We start from the raw sequence: 17,608 nt of genomic DNA on the forward strand, positions 1-17,608 counted from the left end.
CAATATACATGGGATGCCTATCTTGAACTCATTACACAAACATTTCATTTTCGCACCGTTGTCATACTTGTACGTACACCTAATACCAGCACTTTTTTATATCTAAACTGACTGAAGAGGGTTTTCTCTACTTCTCAATTTTCTTCGAGCAAATTTACAAATCTAAGAAGTAAGTACTAATGACATTGTTCTTGGTGTCTCAAAAATCTGACATAAGAGAAAATACATGGATTTTTAAAGACTGTCTAGATTCCATTAAGTTAATAAGTTCATTCTGCATTTAGATTCCCGAATAATGGCCGTGGATTTCGCGAGTCTATATCCGTAAATTTATTGGGGCTACAGGAGAAAATAATGTTCTCTTCGAACAAGATTATATATACTTATGTAGGTCTATATGGTATATTAATAGTTTGTTAGTTTATAATGGTTTGATGGTTTGATATTAAAAAAATTTTAAGTTTTGGGCACTCCCGAACTGATCAACCTAGCTACGTCCCTGGTCAAAGGTCTGTGCTATCTCACTGTCGCAAGGTCCTAGGCTTTGAATAGAAATAAGTTTACCAACTCCTAGGAAATCAGGTTGCCAACTCCTAAGAAATCGGGTTGCCAACTCCTAAGAAATCAGGTTGTCAACTCCTAAGAAATTGGGTTGCCAACTCCTAAGAAATTGGGTTGCCAACTCCTAAGAAATCGGGTTGCCAACTCCTAAGAAATCGGGTTGCCAACTCCTAAGAAATCAGGTTGCCAACTCCTAAGAAATCGGGTTGCCAACTCCTAAGAAATCGGGTTGCCAACTCCTAAGAAATCGGGTTGCCAACTCCTAGGAAATCGGGTTGCCAACTCCTAGGAAATCGGGTTGCCAACTCCTAGGAAATCGGGTTGCCAACTCCTAGGAAATCGGGTTGCCAACTCCTAGGAAATTGGGTTGCCAACTTCTAGGAAATCAGGTGGCCAACTCCAGAATCATCTCACTGATATGAATAATTTTATTTACAATTTGTGATCGATTTTTTTCCTGTATTTTATTATGTAGACTCCAGGCTTCGCAGATAGCCTAACTAGCCTAGAATATACGCTCCTGGTGGAAACTCTCCTATTTTCAAGTGAACTCATCCTACAATTTTCTGCTTGATCTTATCGACTGTTGTCAGTTTTGGTCAATGGTACTGTTTTGTAGTTTCTACGGACGTCACACTGAAATAATATAGGAGAGGGTACAATACATTTAGATTATGATATTACATCTCAGGCAAAGCTGTTAAGAAGCCGTGTGACATGAGGAGTGGGGTCAGTAAGAAGGGATAGCGGCAGTTGAATGTTACGATGCAGTATCCTATTGTAAAGTGTGTTGTATGCAGGATTCTGGAAAATGATGAGTGTCATCTTGATTTACTTTGTTCAGTGTTGTTGTTCTAGATGAGCATCAGTGTGAAGGTGACCCTGTACAATCACATAATGAAAATTAAAATGGAGCATTGTAAATTGTTTAATGGAATTACCAGAGATTTCTTGAGTGCGTGATCTGCTACCCTACCCACTTTCATATGTTGGTGGTTATTGACACCATTGTCTCCACTGAATTTGATTTCTCTTGTGATTCATTTCCCTCCAACGATATGTAGCAGTAACAGTTGTTTGATAGCATTGTTGATATGTGGAAAGGGTAACAGTTCGGTATATCGGAGACATGTTTCTTCATTTTTACAGAAGAAACTACTTACAGAAATGAGTTTCTGTAAGGTTTCCAACGTTCGTCGAGGTATTTTCTTTCATCGTGTAATCTATTTGACCGGGAAATCATGTATTATTCAAGAGCAATATCTCACAGACACACAAGTGCCATTGCTTTCGCTACGTGAACCAGATGCTGCATATGTTCGATGACGTAACCCCCTGTCTGTGTTTCCAACCCCTTTTTTTAACTGTGCTTTCCTAACCTAACCTAACCTTATCGGAAATGGTTTGTGGGGCTATCCGTGAATGGTTTGTGGGGCTATCGGTCAGCTACCTGTGCATAATGTACAAATTTGAACACATGAGGAACACGATAGTAGGTATTTATCGGTGAAGGAGGTTGGAAACCCTTCATACCTACAACGGTAGTCAACCTGTGCCCGCCATATTGTGTGTTACGGAAGCGAAAAAAGGAATAAAAAAAATTTACTCTATGTGAAAAATTGTGTTTCTTTTCATGTAAAAAGCATAATGGCACCTTGAACTATGTTCCGCAATACACAATTGCAGGGTTGCTACGCGACTGGAAAACCTGGAAAACAGGGAAAAGTCAGGGAATTTGGTTGGTCAGGGAAAAGTCAGGGAATAGTCAGGGAATTTTGCATATTTTCTGGAATTTACGAGCATTTTGGAGTTGCAGGAGAACCAGTTACAAAATGAACGAACGGTTCATTTGCAGTTCCGAATTCGGTTGTTGTGATTCCAGTCCCCCAAAAAGATTCAGTTCAGAAACTTGTTCCTCTCGTCATTATAACTTCTAGTCTGTTACGTACAAAATTATGGTTCCTTCGCATTTCGATTCTATATTTATTCACTCTCGGATCTTGGATCCGTTCATGTTGCGACTCGTTCTTCTGAACCTGTTCAAGACCGGAATTTGGAGAGGCGTGAGATTTTTCCTTAGAGAACAAGCTACTCAAGACGAAACCTACGCACCAGCCATCCTCAGAATTTCTTAAGGAAAAATGTTGCTTTAGCTTTGTGTGTGGTGAGGAAATTTTCTTTCTTCAAGAACACACCCGTTCGGAACCCGTTCTCTTTTGATACGTGAAGCGGAGCAGGTTGGGGTTCGTACAGTTCATTGGTTTTGGATCTGCAATAAAGCTTGAAGAGCAGAATTTCACGTAACTGGCTCTGGTTGACATCACACTGGACGGGTGCGGATGCCGAGTAAAAACAAAGGGACTCAGTACTTCGTTACCCCCATGAACCCGTTCTGTGAATTTGAGTCCTTCGTTTGCGACCCGTTCAGAAGCAACCTGATCAACTGATTCATTTGCTCGTTGTCGCAATTTTTACATTGCAGAGATGTGTTACACCCGATAAATTAGTGATTTTATGCAGTATCTGTGACGTCATTATTCGAATATGCACGTGTTTTGTGCATGTAGAACGAATTTATTTTTAAAAAACTGGTGCGAAATAGAGGAATTAAACGTACGCTGGTCACACATCGTTGTTAGGTTAGGAATGTTGGTTTGGTAACAGTAGTATAAGCCGGAGACAGATTAAACTCGTTTGTTTTCAAATAAAGTTATTGCTACTTATCTCATATGCATAGCGGAAGATTTTTCAAGCTGGGGATAACTTTTTTTCCATTAAAAAAGCGTTATTTTTAACATTATAATCATTTATTGCTCGTTGCTAATTCAGCGGGCAAATTTTGACTCACGTTGTCTATCGTCAGCTGATGTGCAGTATTTCAAAACTTATGAACCGATAAATGCCTCACAAACTATTCACAAAAGGTTTTTAAGCGAAAATTGAGGCTAGACTCTATGTCCTTATCTGCATGGTGATTGCTTCTTTGCGTTCGCGGTGCGCGATCGTGGTGCGGCACCCGGCATCTCTTCGGGTAAGTACCGTTTTCTTTTTACACTTTCTGTTCACGATAGCCCCACTATTCATTCACGGGGTCGAGGTATGCCTACGAGGTTAGGTTAGGCCTGTTAGGTTAGGTTCCATTAGCACTCATTTCACCCCTAAATATGTGCTTCATCATCTTAAAAATTCCTCAGTACGTTCAATTGCGCATATCCGGACAACATCGATTTTTCTCGATTGACTCCTTCAGGAAATTTTTGCTCGCTTTGGGATTTACGTTGTTGAATTCCTTATAAAATAAGCTTTCCAATGATATATGACACGTATTCCTTAGGAAAAGGACGTAAACTAGAGTCTTACCTTACATTGAAAAAAAAAAAACGCTCACACGTCATCTTGTGAAACTTCCGCGTGGTTGCTACACTGTGAGGGGGTTACATAACCGAACGCACGGAACATTTGATTCACGTAGTAGACGGTAATGGCGGCACGAGCTATCGTACAACGGAGATGCATGATTGACGAAAAATACCTTATTTACAGGCAAAATACGTTGCACGATTCTAAAAAACTATTTCCCCGGCTTCAGAAAGTCCTCAGGAACGCAATTCCGTAAGTACTTTCTCGTCTTTTCTCCTGTAAATTTTAAGAAATCCGTCTCCGGCTTATACTACTGTTACCGTTGGTTTGATGCCGATAGTAATTTTACGTATTTTTTGCGTGTAGAATGAAATTTTGCTGAAAAGTGGTGAAAATGGGCCCAAGTTCCTTTTGTTTTATTATGATTTCATCATGCCTCAAATGCAACTTTTACATGGTTCGATTTCGATTTATGTCTGTTAACGCGTACTGCAGAGTTTTAGCGATTACTTAAGATTTTGTCAAATACACTTTTGTGGTTAGGTTAGGAAGGTCAGGTTTGGTTGTCTTACAATTAAAATAAAGACCCTGTACTAAGGTTCCGATTTATTTTTACATTCAATCCCACTAGTTTACGATACTTACTGTCGCTTGTCAACCGGAGAATACCTTTCCGTGGGAAGCGTGTATGATTGCGTAAGGTCATTTTGAAGTTGTTTTTTTCAACATAAATAACTTTTTTCCAATTCAAATAGTGCTCATTATTTTAAGGAAGGTTCAAATTTCGTGTCACAATGAATGCCAAAATTCTATGATAATTAGTCTTCCTGCTAGGAAACTTTGAAAAAAAAAAAAATATTCGGAACTGTTACCAGATTTCGATATTTTCCCGTAATATAAAATTGGTTCCAGCATGTGGAAAACTCAAATAATGGAGATATTTGATTCCAAAGTATGGCCTGCATATATATTTCTTTTAGGTGTATGGTTGGTCACCGGCCCCATTTACGTTCTGAATTTCCGAAATATGTACTATTTTCAATAAATTAAAAAATATAATCATTGAACTTATTTCATATTTTCTAAAGGTACACGACCTAATTTTGTGTTGTTTCTCATTTGTATTGATATAATTGAGCTTGTATACAAGTTACATTGTAAAGCTTTGATATATGCCACATTTTTTATTGATTTTTTACACCACCTTAATTGTAATGACTTATGGCCGCGTGCACCAACGCCGATTATTTCGAAGTTCAGATGAACGAGATAAATTGTAATCCACTCTAAATGAACGTGGTTTAAAGATTTGCATTGCACCAACGAAAAACGACGTTCAGGAGATTCCGTTCAACTGATCCGAGATTAATTTGTAAGGCTATACCTGATTGGTTGGCTAAAACAAATGACAATCAAGAATCCAATAGAGTAATGTGATGTGTTAAAGTATCAACATGTAGGAGAAGAAAATAATTCGGGCTGCAAACTTCTATGAATTTGAGAGATGTACTAATCAACCTTCTCAATATGTACAAGGATGTAGTGGAGTGTAAAAAAAGAATAATATTAAAAAAGAACTGACGGTACAACACAAAAGGAGAAGGAGAAAGCATGGAACCTTCTTCTACGGGACTTTAATGCCATACCAAATGCATTCGATTTTGAGAGAACAGCGTATGCTGAACCTCGCCCGCTAAATAAAGATATGTTATTATTATTTCTATTATTACTGTACTGTGGTAAGTATTTGAATTTTTCATTTCTTAATTCTTATGTATTTATATTGTCGTGTCGTGTAAACTGGTGTAAATAGCCAGTAACAAGTATTTTCGTAAATTTATACAATCATATTTCCAACACCATGTAGCAATATCGTAAACATTGCTGTGTTATAATTTACCTTGCACGTAATATATGACATTTATATATGTTTTGTGTTCTGGGATAGAAAGTACAGTATTTATAAACATTACGACTTTGCACCAGAGAACCACAAATTATTATTATTATTTTGGTAGTTTTTAGTTGACTTCTCGAATTATCAGCATTGTACATCCAACATCTCTAACGTTTGCACGCCCTCGAAATGACTTTCCGCTGTTTTTATATTACAAAACAACTGCGTGCAGTCGAAGCGTCAGTATCGTGAACCAGGATCAGACACTAAAACGGTCGCGAATGGCCGATCAGAAGATAATATCGTTTTGATGTTCCTAGATCGCGATCAAGTGTTGAACCGTCTTCGTGCAATGGAATTTTCCAGTGATCCTTTCCCGATCCGAGTTTAAAATTTGATCTTCGTTCGTGCACACGGCCATTAGTAAATGGGGAAGTACAATAGTTATTTATTTTTTCATTGAATAGCATTATATTAATCACTTGGTAAATTTTCAGCTAATAACTGTGTATATTCATATTCATAATAATTAACGTGCCTGCATATTTAATTGAAAAACATGAGGTTAAAAAGCAAAAATCATTACGACCAATATGTCTGGAAAAATTTCATTTCAAGTCTGGAAAACCTGGAAAAGTCAGGGAATATCATAATCAAAAAATCGTAGCTACCCTGAATTGGTAAGTACGAACCATGCGAAACAGAAAATATCTGATTTTCATGTGTCTCCGATATAACGAACTGTTACTGTGGAAAGTTTTTACTCAGTCTTGTCTATCACCAGTAATTGTAATTTTTGTTTTATTCTCATATTGTTGAATGTTAAAATGAACAGAGGAAGAAAGCTGGCGAATCAAGAAATTGAGGCTTGTCTCGAAGCTTCAGACAATGAAATTGTTGGCGGAGATACATCTTCGTCAGAAGAGGAACACGTAAAAGAGTGATCTCTCAACTCAATACAAAGCACAGAAAATGATAAAGATAATATCATGTCCGAAGAGGAACGTGTCTAAATAAAAACTGCATGAAAATAATTTAATGGTAAAAAATTACTCTGCGCAAGTCCTAACGTAGGTGCGAGTGTTCATACTGATTTTCAGTGGAGTGAAAATATGCATCGCGTCATGTGTAATGGAGTATTATCCAGATAGTTTCTCGATGGGATAAAGGAGAGAATGTAGAATATAGAGAATATGTCCAATTTCGTTAATATTTGGTATACTAACTAAATTTGGCCTTCTAATCACAAATCTGTTGTTAAAATGCAGGGGTCACGTCTGGAAATCGTGAAAAAAGCTGATGTAAGTTGAATTTTTTTTTTTAAAGCTGTATCGCATTGTTTTACGAACAAAATTTTAATTAAGCTTGCTTAACCTGACTTAACCTTACCGGAAATAGTTCGTGGAGCTACCTGTGCATGGTTCGTGTGGCTACCCGTTCATAATGTACTGATCAGAAGGCCAAAATTAGTTAATCTACCAAATATTAACAAAATTCAAGATGCTTTCTTACCCTGACCTTACTGGAAAAAGTTTTGTGGCGATATCAGTTGAATCTTTTCCCAATGAGCACTTTTTGTAACAAAATATATGTTTCGTAGCACTGCACAAGACTCCCATTTTTCTAGAAGAACACTCGAACACCTGCCAAACCTACCTCTAATCAAAGTCCGCATTCCACATGCTCTTCTACCTAACAAAGCAACAACTAATGCTCTGCAAGTAACAAAGGAACAGTATGGCAACACTGTAGATAGCGCAACGAATGCCGAACGTCACTTGTTCATATCAAACATGGTTCCTATGTTTATGTATGGAGAATGATTGTGGTAATGAAGAACGTAATTTTGTAACATATATGTAAGTGTACAATTTCTACACATGACCCCCAAATCTTAACTCCAGATATGTTACCAGGACTGCATATTTAGTGAGTATAAGAAGTACGAAGGGAAGGAATTGGAGACATTCTCTATATTCTACATTCATATCGGGATAAATGTGCCAAAGTGTGTAGTGCATATTTTTCAATAAAACTTATTCACGATGACCCAAGTAGTGAGCCTTCAAATGAAAATAATTGGGGCATAAAAAGTTACCTCCTGCGAGTTTTAAAGTAAGGTCATGCAAGTGGGAGTCCTCAAAAGTCAATGATTTGTGTAAGTTTTACAGAAGAGTATTAGAAAGTGTTTTAGAATACTGGAGATTATTATGGAAGTAAGTTTGAAGCTTGTAGAAAGCAGTTAGCAGAGCTTTACTCAGTATTATTTACCCAGTGAAATTAATATAAGTAGTTTATGCAGCTTCCATTCTTCCCAGCCAACAGCCGTTCCTTGATTATCGTGATCTCTGATTCATTCGGGAAGTTTCTAATACTATACATGCACCTGTAGTGTTTCTTATGTTCTAGCATCTAGTAAAAGAACCCAATTATTTCATGATATGGTATCAAGGAAAATGCTCTCACAACTGCATGGTAAGCATTCGTAAGAAAAAGTGTTTTAATTACTGAGCTCAATGTTATGTGCTTGTTTCTTCTCGTTACAAAGTTCTTTCAAATCAGTCCCTATGGAGGAGAGTTGCAGTCTCATGTCACTGCACCAAAATTCACCCAACGGTAGTTTATGAAACATGCTCTTCTCAGAAGTGTGGGATGTCAGATTCACATAGGCTGCGAGGCTTGACTTTAACTACAAACAGATCTTTTACTCATGCATAATTGGCAATATTCTCATGCATTGCATTTGGAAAGTACTTCAAGAGTTCATCGATTATTTCTTGCAAATGCAAAGTGAATTCTTCACAAAAAGGTGGTGAGATTCGCTGATGTTCCCTTTGAGCTTTTCCATGAGGTTCTTGACTGTAGGAAAGCTGCCAAATTCACGGTTTCGAAAACATTCAGCCCAAAACTGCACCTTTATCTTGAAAGCACAAATGCTGTGAAAACAGTAGCATGCTTTCCTTGCAGACAGGTTAAATCCATTCTTATGAATATGTCCGTTAAATATGCAAGTTTGATTTCTCACAGAAAGTGTCTCAGAACCCCTACGGAGCTGTTGTGAAGGCCCAGGGCTCTGCGAAGCCCATTTTGAGAATCGCTGATCTAAGATTTTGGAAATAATTTTGATAAAGAGAAATGTGGTGCAAGTACTGAAGAAGTCATTTACTTCCATCTTATTATATTTAAATGTCATTTTGTGTCTGTGGTGATTAGACGATATCTATTTTCTTGCAGCCACAAAGACGCTGAACAGAGGGTTGGCAGAGTTCATAGTGATGGCGGCCGATGCTGAACCCCTGGAGATCTTGTTGCATTTGCCACTTCTTTGCGAGGACAAGAATGTTCCTTATGTGTTTATTCGCTCCAAGCAAGGTAAGTACTAATTTCAGATGCACATCGTTAATGTTTCATCAGACCCTTTTCTTCCTGTCATAGTTTTCTTGTAATTTTAGACACTAGGGCCAAACCGATATTGAATGGGTTCAACCACCCTCTGAAAATTGTCATTTGTATTTTAAAGTTACAAAAAGCAGAAAGTTTATTTTTTTTTATTAACATAAAGTTCACACAGTATTCAAACATAATAACCAAAGTTGGCTGGGATCTAAAGATAAAAATAAATGTTAATGTAAATACAGGAACCAGGATATGTTCTCATGTTCTACGAATTAATGCAAATTAGTTTAGAGTAGTTGTTATTGTATAACAATCATATTGTATAACAATCATAACCATGATGATAATAATTAAATATTATTGTTTGTACTATTAGAGGTTTTATCAATTTCACATCTTTCAGTTCGACAGGCATTTGTTTTCTGGACATTCTGACTGTGCCTAAAACATTGTTGTTGGCATTTAGAAGTTTATTGCACAGTGTTGGGGATGTATACCAATTGTCTATATATAATGTATATCCTTTGTGGAGAAGAGAATCAATCAGTTCAAGCACAACACACTCATGTTCAGGTACATTTTCTGCACTAACCTTTGCCCCTGTATAAATTCTGAATTTGTAACAATATCCACTAGAAGATTCACATAATTTATACTTTATTCCAAACCTTGCTCTTTTAATTGGGTTGAACTGCACAAATGAGTCTCCCTCTGCATTTTACAAGGCTCTCATCAATGGCAATGTCTTGCTCTGGAGTGTACATGAGATTTTTTTTTGTTTATGTAATCTAAAGGTTGCCTAATTTATCTTGGGGGTCAATGTCCTCATTGTTTACAAAATGCAGACATCGCATAATGAGAAGAAATCTCATGGAGGGCATAACAGTTGCCAAGAAAGGAGTTTCTGTTATTTTCCTTGTGCTCCAATAACTCTGCAAACTTTCTTTTTTCACTTGTGACTGGAGGACACACAGACAAATAAAAGTTTTAATTTCATCGGGAGTTGTGTCTAACCATTTTGTTTCATTACTGTTACGTGACTGCGTTTCTGTGTGTACTTGAGTTTCTATTTTGCTCTTTGCATAAGAATTTGTCTCGTTGGAAATATTTTCCCAGAAATCGTGTTTTAGAAATTTGGTGAAAACTTCACAAGCTGTAGGACTAACCCCTAATGATCGTATAACAATATTATCAAACCCAGGAGTACCTGAAAATGCTATTTTCCTAGGTAAATCATTCGGAGAACATGAAGAACTCCACTTCCTTCACGATCCATCATCATCAAAAAAAAATCATCTCCAAAAGCAGGTTTTCGATAACTTGATCATCCACAAGCCTCTTGCGCGATATGTTTCCAACAAAGGACAATCAACCTTTTGTTTATATGAGAAACAAAACAGCTCAGTAGTATGAAAAAGTTAGCAATACATTCAACAAGAAGTCGAGCATAACGTAACTGTCAGCTTCTGCCATCTGTTGACAAAAAGAAGAACTACAAGGACAAATATAGAAGGCCGCTGATTTGACAACTAGATAAGGCGATGGGTTAAAACTAACTTTTGTATTTCATAACGATCAAGGGTTTCAACTGTCCTGGAAAAGTTAGGGTGCTTTGTTTGCTTGACAGGATTGGAAAATTAAAACATTTCACTTTTACAAGGTGGCTACTCTAGGACCATGATAAAATTCAAGTATAATTCCCGGTTTTTGAAGCGAACCTTCCAAGGGTACAAGCTGATGTTTTCTCTATTTCAACCTTACACATTACCGCCTCTCACCACCCACACGCATACACACACAAATATATTAAAAATATAAATATTACAATGTATTAGGGTAAATCAAAAAGTAAAGGCAATTTACACATAACATCTTTATTTCCACACAAGAAGAAGAACTACAAATATCACTTTTCCACATATGCCCCCTGAACGGCAATGCACTTTTTGGTATCGTGCAATCAGCTTCTGTATCCCGTCCGCGAAGAAGGTTTTTGGTTGGTCACGAAACCACGTCTGCACCGCCTGCTGGACCTCGTCATCTGACCTGAACCGACGACCACGCAGCTTTAAAGTGGTCCACCTACTCGTACACCTTTCGTTGAGTCATGGTGCTTGCTCCATACTGCGCTAACAGCCGACGGTGGATGTCTGCCTGTTTGACTACATCTGTCCACAGAAAGCGTACTATGGCACACTGTTCTCGATGGTGCATTCGTGGAGTGGTGCGTCCATACATGTGACCTTTTTGCTCCGCGACACTCGACTGAATGGGGCAGTGATGGATACTCCTACTTCCACGTCACTCCAAGTATACACGTGGTGACGTCAGACACACCCAGTCTTCGTTTATTCTTGCGAAAACACAAAATTGTCTTTAGTTTTTTGATTTACCTAGTATCTAAAAATTCTAATTCTCTTCATTAAATGGTATATTTATTTAAAATATTTAATTTAAGTCTCGGAATTTACATTTGCCATTCCACATACTCAGACTCTAAATACATCTACAAGCACAAGTCACAAGTGTTACGGGATATATTACAATCTACGAAAAATGGTTAATTGTATAAGAATTTTGAACTCAAATTTACCCAATCTACTTCAAGATATCTTGCGATAATCTTCCGCCTGTTAGATTGTTCTACAAAGAGCACTAACAAAGTAAAGGGATTGATTCTCGATAAAAATAAAAGCTAAACTGGGAAAAACTTGCCTCAGTGCATTTCTAATTCAACAGAATTTGGAGTATGAAAGTTGCAATTTTTAACATCTACGGAGAAAAATTCATGCAATTTCCGGTGAGTAGCCACCCTGTTTGAATTCTCGCATACAAAAATGTTCTTTCTTGTTTATTTATCGAGATGATTAAACTTGATCCATACATTTACAAGATCTTTTACTTTTCTTTTAAGCATTGGGCCGTGCTTGTGGAGTATCGAGGCCAGTGATATCCTGTTCGGTGACTGTGAACGAGGGCTCTCAGCTGAAGCCGCAGATCCAAGCTATTCAGCAGGAAATAGAAAAGCTGTTGGTGTGAAGTGCAAGTGATGGAACTTTTACAGAATGGGACAAGAAACCATTCTGCACGAATTAGTGACCAGACTTTTGTATTAATTTTAGAATATGTATTCATTTCCATTTTTTTTATAGTTTACTGATACGACTGAAAAAATAGAACTGTTATTTTTTATTTCAAAGCCAATGTTGCAATCATACCATTATCAGTACGAGAATCGTCAAAGCAAAAATGTTTTTTTTTTTCCTGCATTTTATTAAGCTATAGCAAGTACGTACCTGAACGTAATTCACTTTTAGTTGCATGAAGTTCTCATAACGTACTGTGTGGAAAGCTACAACAGGATCGAAAGATTTAAAAAACGTTAAATATATAGAAACTTTTTTTGTTATGTCATCTTGCAAAAATGCCGATGCAACTAAAAACTTGCTTGCCTGAGTACCATTGGCAAAAAACACAAAACAGATTAAGTGTAACAAAACTCCTTCCTGTAACTGTAACCGTGAATTGATTGAAATATATATTTTGATAAATGTTCATTGTCTTTATGTTAATAAAGATCGTCCATTTCTCAACCTACAAAATTGTGTTTTGTATTATTCACCATTGTAATTTGTGGGTGAGCAAATGTTTTTTGAAAATTTTGAATTTCACTACAACTGTTCATAGGAACAGTTTAGTCTGTCAATAATGGCATTTAGGTTTAACAGCAAGTTTAGATAATATGCAGGGTATTGTACAACACAACCATCTCAGCCTGTGAACAGCTTTTGTTATTGTTTTGATGCTACAAAATCATGTAAATCTGCATTTTGTCTACTATTTTTGCATATGCAAACCATATCTGATGGATTCACATTTGCCATTTTGGGGAGGGTCAGATAATGAAAAATCTTGTGTGCAGTGTAATCAACCAAGGGGGTGTTAATAACAAAACTTGCAAATTCTATGTACAATGCAAAAGTATCATATAAAGTAGGCAACATAATGTATGTTGCATGTGTAATATATGCTGAACTCTATGGTGGATTGGTTAGCACATTGTGATACAATGCCAGGGGTACTGGGTTCAAATCCCAGTTGGGCATAGGTGTCCCTTCATAAATTTCATCATGTCATAATTCATCTGCATCATCGTGATTAGATGAGGGTCAGAAAAGCAACACAAAATAACAAAAATCAAATTATGTTCGATTGTAATAAAAAGTAATCTCCATAACTTCATACTTAACATGTGAGTGTACTTATTGCTTTGTAAGTGTTATGCAACAAAAATAAATAACAGGCATCCGTGAATATGTTTTGTTCTATGTATATTATACAAAATGTAAAATTCAGTTTTTCGATGCCACACACAATTGGAGCAAACCCTCTACAAGCAATATCTAGACATTCCGTACATGCTGTGTTAGTGTTGTACAGTGATACTTTCTGTATTTTATTTATATTTCTCACTATTGATTGTTGGGTGAAGTAGAAAAAAATAGTGGTTTGAAGTAGTGCACTACTGAGCGTATTTTCTAGTAGCGTTGCTACTATAGATGGCTACAGCTACGTTTCTTCCCAGAGTAAAAGGTAAAGTGCTCCCCTGTGCTTAGCACCACACCATGCAGGGGTGTGGGGGTAATGCGCCACACTTGGTGGGTGCCGGGGCCACTTCCAACGTTAGAAAAGTTCCCGTATTTCAACCAGCTGGGGATCGAACCCGGTACCTTTTAGCATGGTAGTCAGACGCGTTACCGACCGAGCCAGCGCTGCCACCCCGAGTTTTGAGGTAAATTTTGTGTGTCAAAAGATTGTCAACAATGATGCTTATTTGCGTAGGATGTTCATAATGAGCAAGGCTATTATAAGATAATGACAATGTGGATAATCCAATAGATTAGTGATACCCACAAAATTTATTTCATTTACATATATCTGAATAAAATAGACTGTCTTCATATTAGTCTATTAAAAAGGAAATTATTATTCTCAATAAAAGCATGTTGTTACACAAACTTACATACTTTTACCAAATTATATTTTGTAGCATCCTTATTGCAATACTCGCAATATAAAATTTGAATAGATATGCCACTTATATAGGAGCACTAACTGATTACCCAGCATTGCCCGGGTATTTATTTATCTCAATCTTCTATTAGACAGGAAAATAATGAATTCTAAGTATAGCTTAAATGTCATTGTGAATGTCACCAATTAGCTTAGAGACCCCAAAGACTACCCACACACCCCCTATACACCTTCATGGCATGGTGCTATGCACAGGGGAGCACTTCACCTTTACCTTCTTACCCCAAAGACTATGGATTCAATGCTAAAATCTGTAGTTTTCGATTAGTTTTACATGTCCCCTCCCCTAGGGGTGCGTTACCCCCACAGTATTTCTTTCCAGATTGTAAGTTTTAACCAAGTTTGGTTAAAACTGCTCCAGGCATTCGAGAGTTATGCCGGAACAAACAGATTATCATTCTCAAACACTATTGTAAAAATTGGCTCTCATCTTAAAAAAACTGAATCTATTATCTAGTAAATACAATTGCTAAGGGCTTCTCTTGAATATCAAATGGTTGTTTATTTTTTAAATGTAAAAGTAGTGAACAAGAGTAGAGGGGAACTTTTTGGCAAATGTAACATTTTGATAACTGGAAATAAGGATGCAAACTCTCGATTAAATTGGTCACAGGTTACTCTGTATTTTCTTTTTCATTTAGATGCAGGTTATATGCATCTGTCATGTAGATTTTGTATTGAGGATAGAATACTGTATCTCTCATGTAATTGGTCAAAATATTGACATTTTTTTAAAAAACCTAGATACTAACAAAAAAAAGTATAGTTAAGATCTGTGGTAGTATATTATGTACATCTAATCTTTTGAAACATCCTTCGGAGAAGAATGGCCAATAGCTTAGTTAGCTAAGTGTTTCAAGTCTACCCATAATGCTAACCTTTTCTCCATCGGTGGCATGAGACTCCATTTTACTCAGAGTTCGGGAAAATGAACAAGCACTTAGTGGGCTATGACGTACTTGACCAGTTAAGTTCTTTGACAACTCAAAATTAACTAAAACATATGAAGGTTTATTTCTTCACAAACTTAAGCAAGAAAGGAACTTAGACCCTTGTACAGTAGTTTTATAAATCCAACTTATAGTTTCTCAGATACAGATATATATTCATATTTGGGCACCTCTATATACAGAGGTTGTTCCGTCTACGTTTGGCCAATTTCGTTCCTCCCCCCTCCCGGGCAGATTGGACTCACCCGAACTGGCGCGTGGCATCCTGCAGTGTTGTGCAGTGACTGTCTGGGAACGGAGTTGTTTATCTGCGCGGACGAAAATAACGCACAAAACAGGAACATTGTTGAGTGTTGTGTGCGGGTTTCCGCTCTGTGACCAACATGCCACCCAAACTAAGCCAGTTTTGGGAAGGCTATGTTGCGGCTCTTTATGACGCCCAGTTTAGTGTTTCTGTCATTAGAAAACAATGCAAGAAGAATGGTTGCAACATCACTTTAAGTGGAATAAAACATGTTATTAAAAAGTACAAGAGCAACGAAGTTCCACCATTTGGATCACCAGCGAAGTTGCCTAGGAAGCGGGAATGCACCGAGGCCACCCCTACCATGCAGAGGAAACTGCGCAAAATGGCAATACAAGAAAATCCGCCAACACAAAGGTGTATGGCTAATCGTCTTGACGTGTCTTTGGGGACTGTGAGCCGGACCTTACACCATCAACTCAAGTTGGAAAACGTCATGAAAGCTCGCTGCCATCTTCTCACGGATGCCCACCAAAAGGAACGAAAGTGTAACGCCCGGAAGCTGTACGAACGGCATCTGGCAAAACAGGTGGAAGCACGTCGTAACGCTCGATGAAGCATGGATTTACCTTTCCGACTACGGTAAACCGAGAGCCATCATGTACCGAGAGAAAGGCGCAAAGAACTTCAGAAGGTGGGTCCGTGTATGTAAAGAATCCTTCCCAAAAGGGTTCATGGTCATTACTGGCTACTGTTACCGAGGTAAACTGAAGATTCGTAGGGTGGCGAAGAACTGCAAAATAAACTCTTCAGTATTATCAGGAGCAGATCATGCGACCGATCTACGAGCATGAGATTCCAACAATGTACGGAAATGATGCCAACCTGGTGCGCATTCACATGGACAAGGCCTCATCACATGCTTCACGATCGTCCCTCGCATTCTACAGGGAGATGGAGGAGGCAAGTGGTATACAGGTGATACCTTTCAATGAGGTACCTGTTAAATCTCCAGACGCAAGTCCTATGGACTATTTGGCTTGCTGAAGCGGGCTTTGGGAAAACGGCGTGTGACAACTGTGGAAGGACTTTGGAAAGCTGTGCAAAGTGAATGGGACAAGATTCCCCTCCCAGTTCTTCAGAGAAGCCTATTACAGTGGAAATTATGCTGTGGGGCTATTGTTAGGAACCAAGGGACACACATCGAGCACTTACGGACCTGGTGCCATGGATTCGTCTAAATTTTTGGGTAAGTCAAAATTGGCCAAATGTAGACGGAACAACATCTGTAGTTGAACTATACAAACTTTTAACCCTTAAAGAAAAGGTATAACGATAAAACGTGATTTTATTTATTTCTTTTATTACAGAAGAAAACTAAGGAAAAACTTCACAAAAAAAAAAAATTAAAAGTTCACACTGATTCACTGGTGGTTCTTGAGTAAACCCAATACAAGAGTTGACACCAGTACTTTACATTATCTTGGTAAAAGAAATATAAGAAAAAATCACTCTCACATATATTTATAAAAATAACAAAATTAACCTTTTTACTCACGATTACATGGCCGGCCTTTAGAAAGAATTGGCGCTTTTCAAACTTGAGTGGGATTTTTTCATCAGAAGATCGAGCTTGTGGGGGTTAAAACAACAGAGCTCTCGACACTGGGGACCACTTCATTAAAATCCTCGTTGTTCCATCTTCTTTTTCCGACGAACCTTGGTGTCTTGTTGCTGGAGAAAATCCTTCTCTGCAACCTCAGCTTCACTGACTGAAAATCTGCTAAACTGCTGCAGGCAGAGTTCACTCCCGCACGATCTCTTTTCCGGAGAGCCTTAATGCCGATTTAACGTTTCTAGTGCTTCTGCAAACAACGGCGGACTAGCATGGTCTTCCGACTGAAGACTCTACCACTTCGCCAGAAGAAAATGTCACCCGAGGTATGCAAAACTCAACAGAGCACTAAATTGCGCGACCACCTTCCAGTCAAAATCTCCGCGCCAACTGCTTCAACTACTCCGCGTGCAAATCCACGAGCGCTTACTTCCCTTTGTGTATCGGACCCAGTCTAGTATTTCAAAAAGGAGTGTCACGATTCGTCTTGC

At 37.9% G+C, this 17,608-nt stretch overlaps 1 protein-coding gene across 1 annotated transcript in view; it reads left to right on the forward strand.

The window, feature by feature from the left end:
* Positions 1–12,769, forward strand: part of hoip (NHP2-like protein 1 hoip) — a 36,925-nt gene extending 24,156 nt beyond the window's left edge. The window contains exons 3-4 of the mRNA XM_083136321.1: positions 9,053–9,190; positions 12,129–12,769. Coding sequence (XP_082992447.1) covers positions 9,053–9,190; positions 12,129–12,253 — 263 coding nt within the window. The 3' untranslated portion in view covers positions 12,254–12,769. The remainder of the gene's footprint in view (positions 1–9,052; positions 9,191–12,128) is intronic.
* Positions 12,770–17,608: the final 4,839 nt, after the last annotated feature.

The sequence above is a fragment of the Lepisma saccharinum genome, chromosome 15, assembly GCF_977018435.1.
Source record: "Lepisma saccharinum chromosome 15, izLepSacc3.1, whole genome shotgun sequence".
NCBI classification, from domain to species: domain Eukaryota; kingdom Metazoa; phylum Arthropoda; class Insecta; order Zygentoma; family Lepismatidae; genus Lepisma; species Lepisma saccharinum.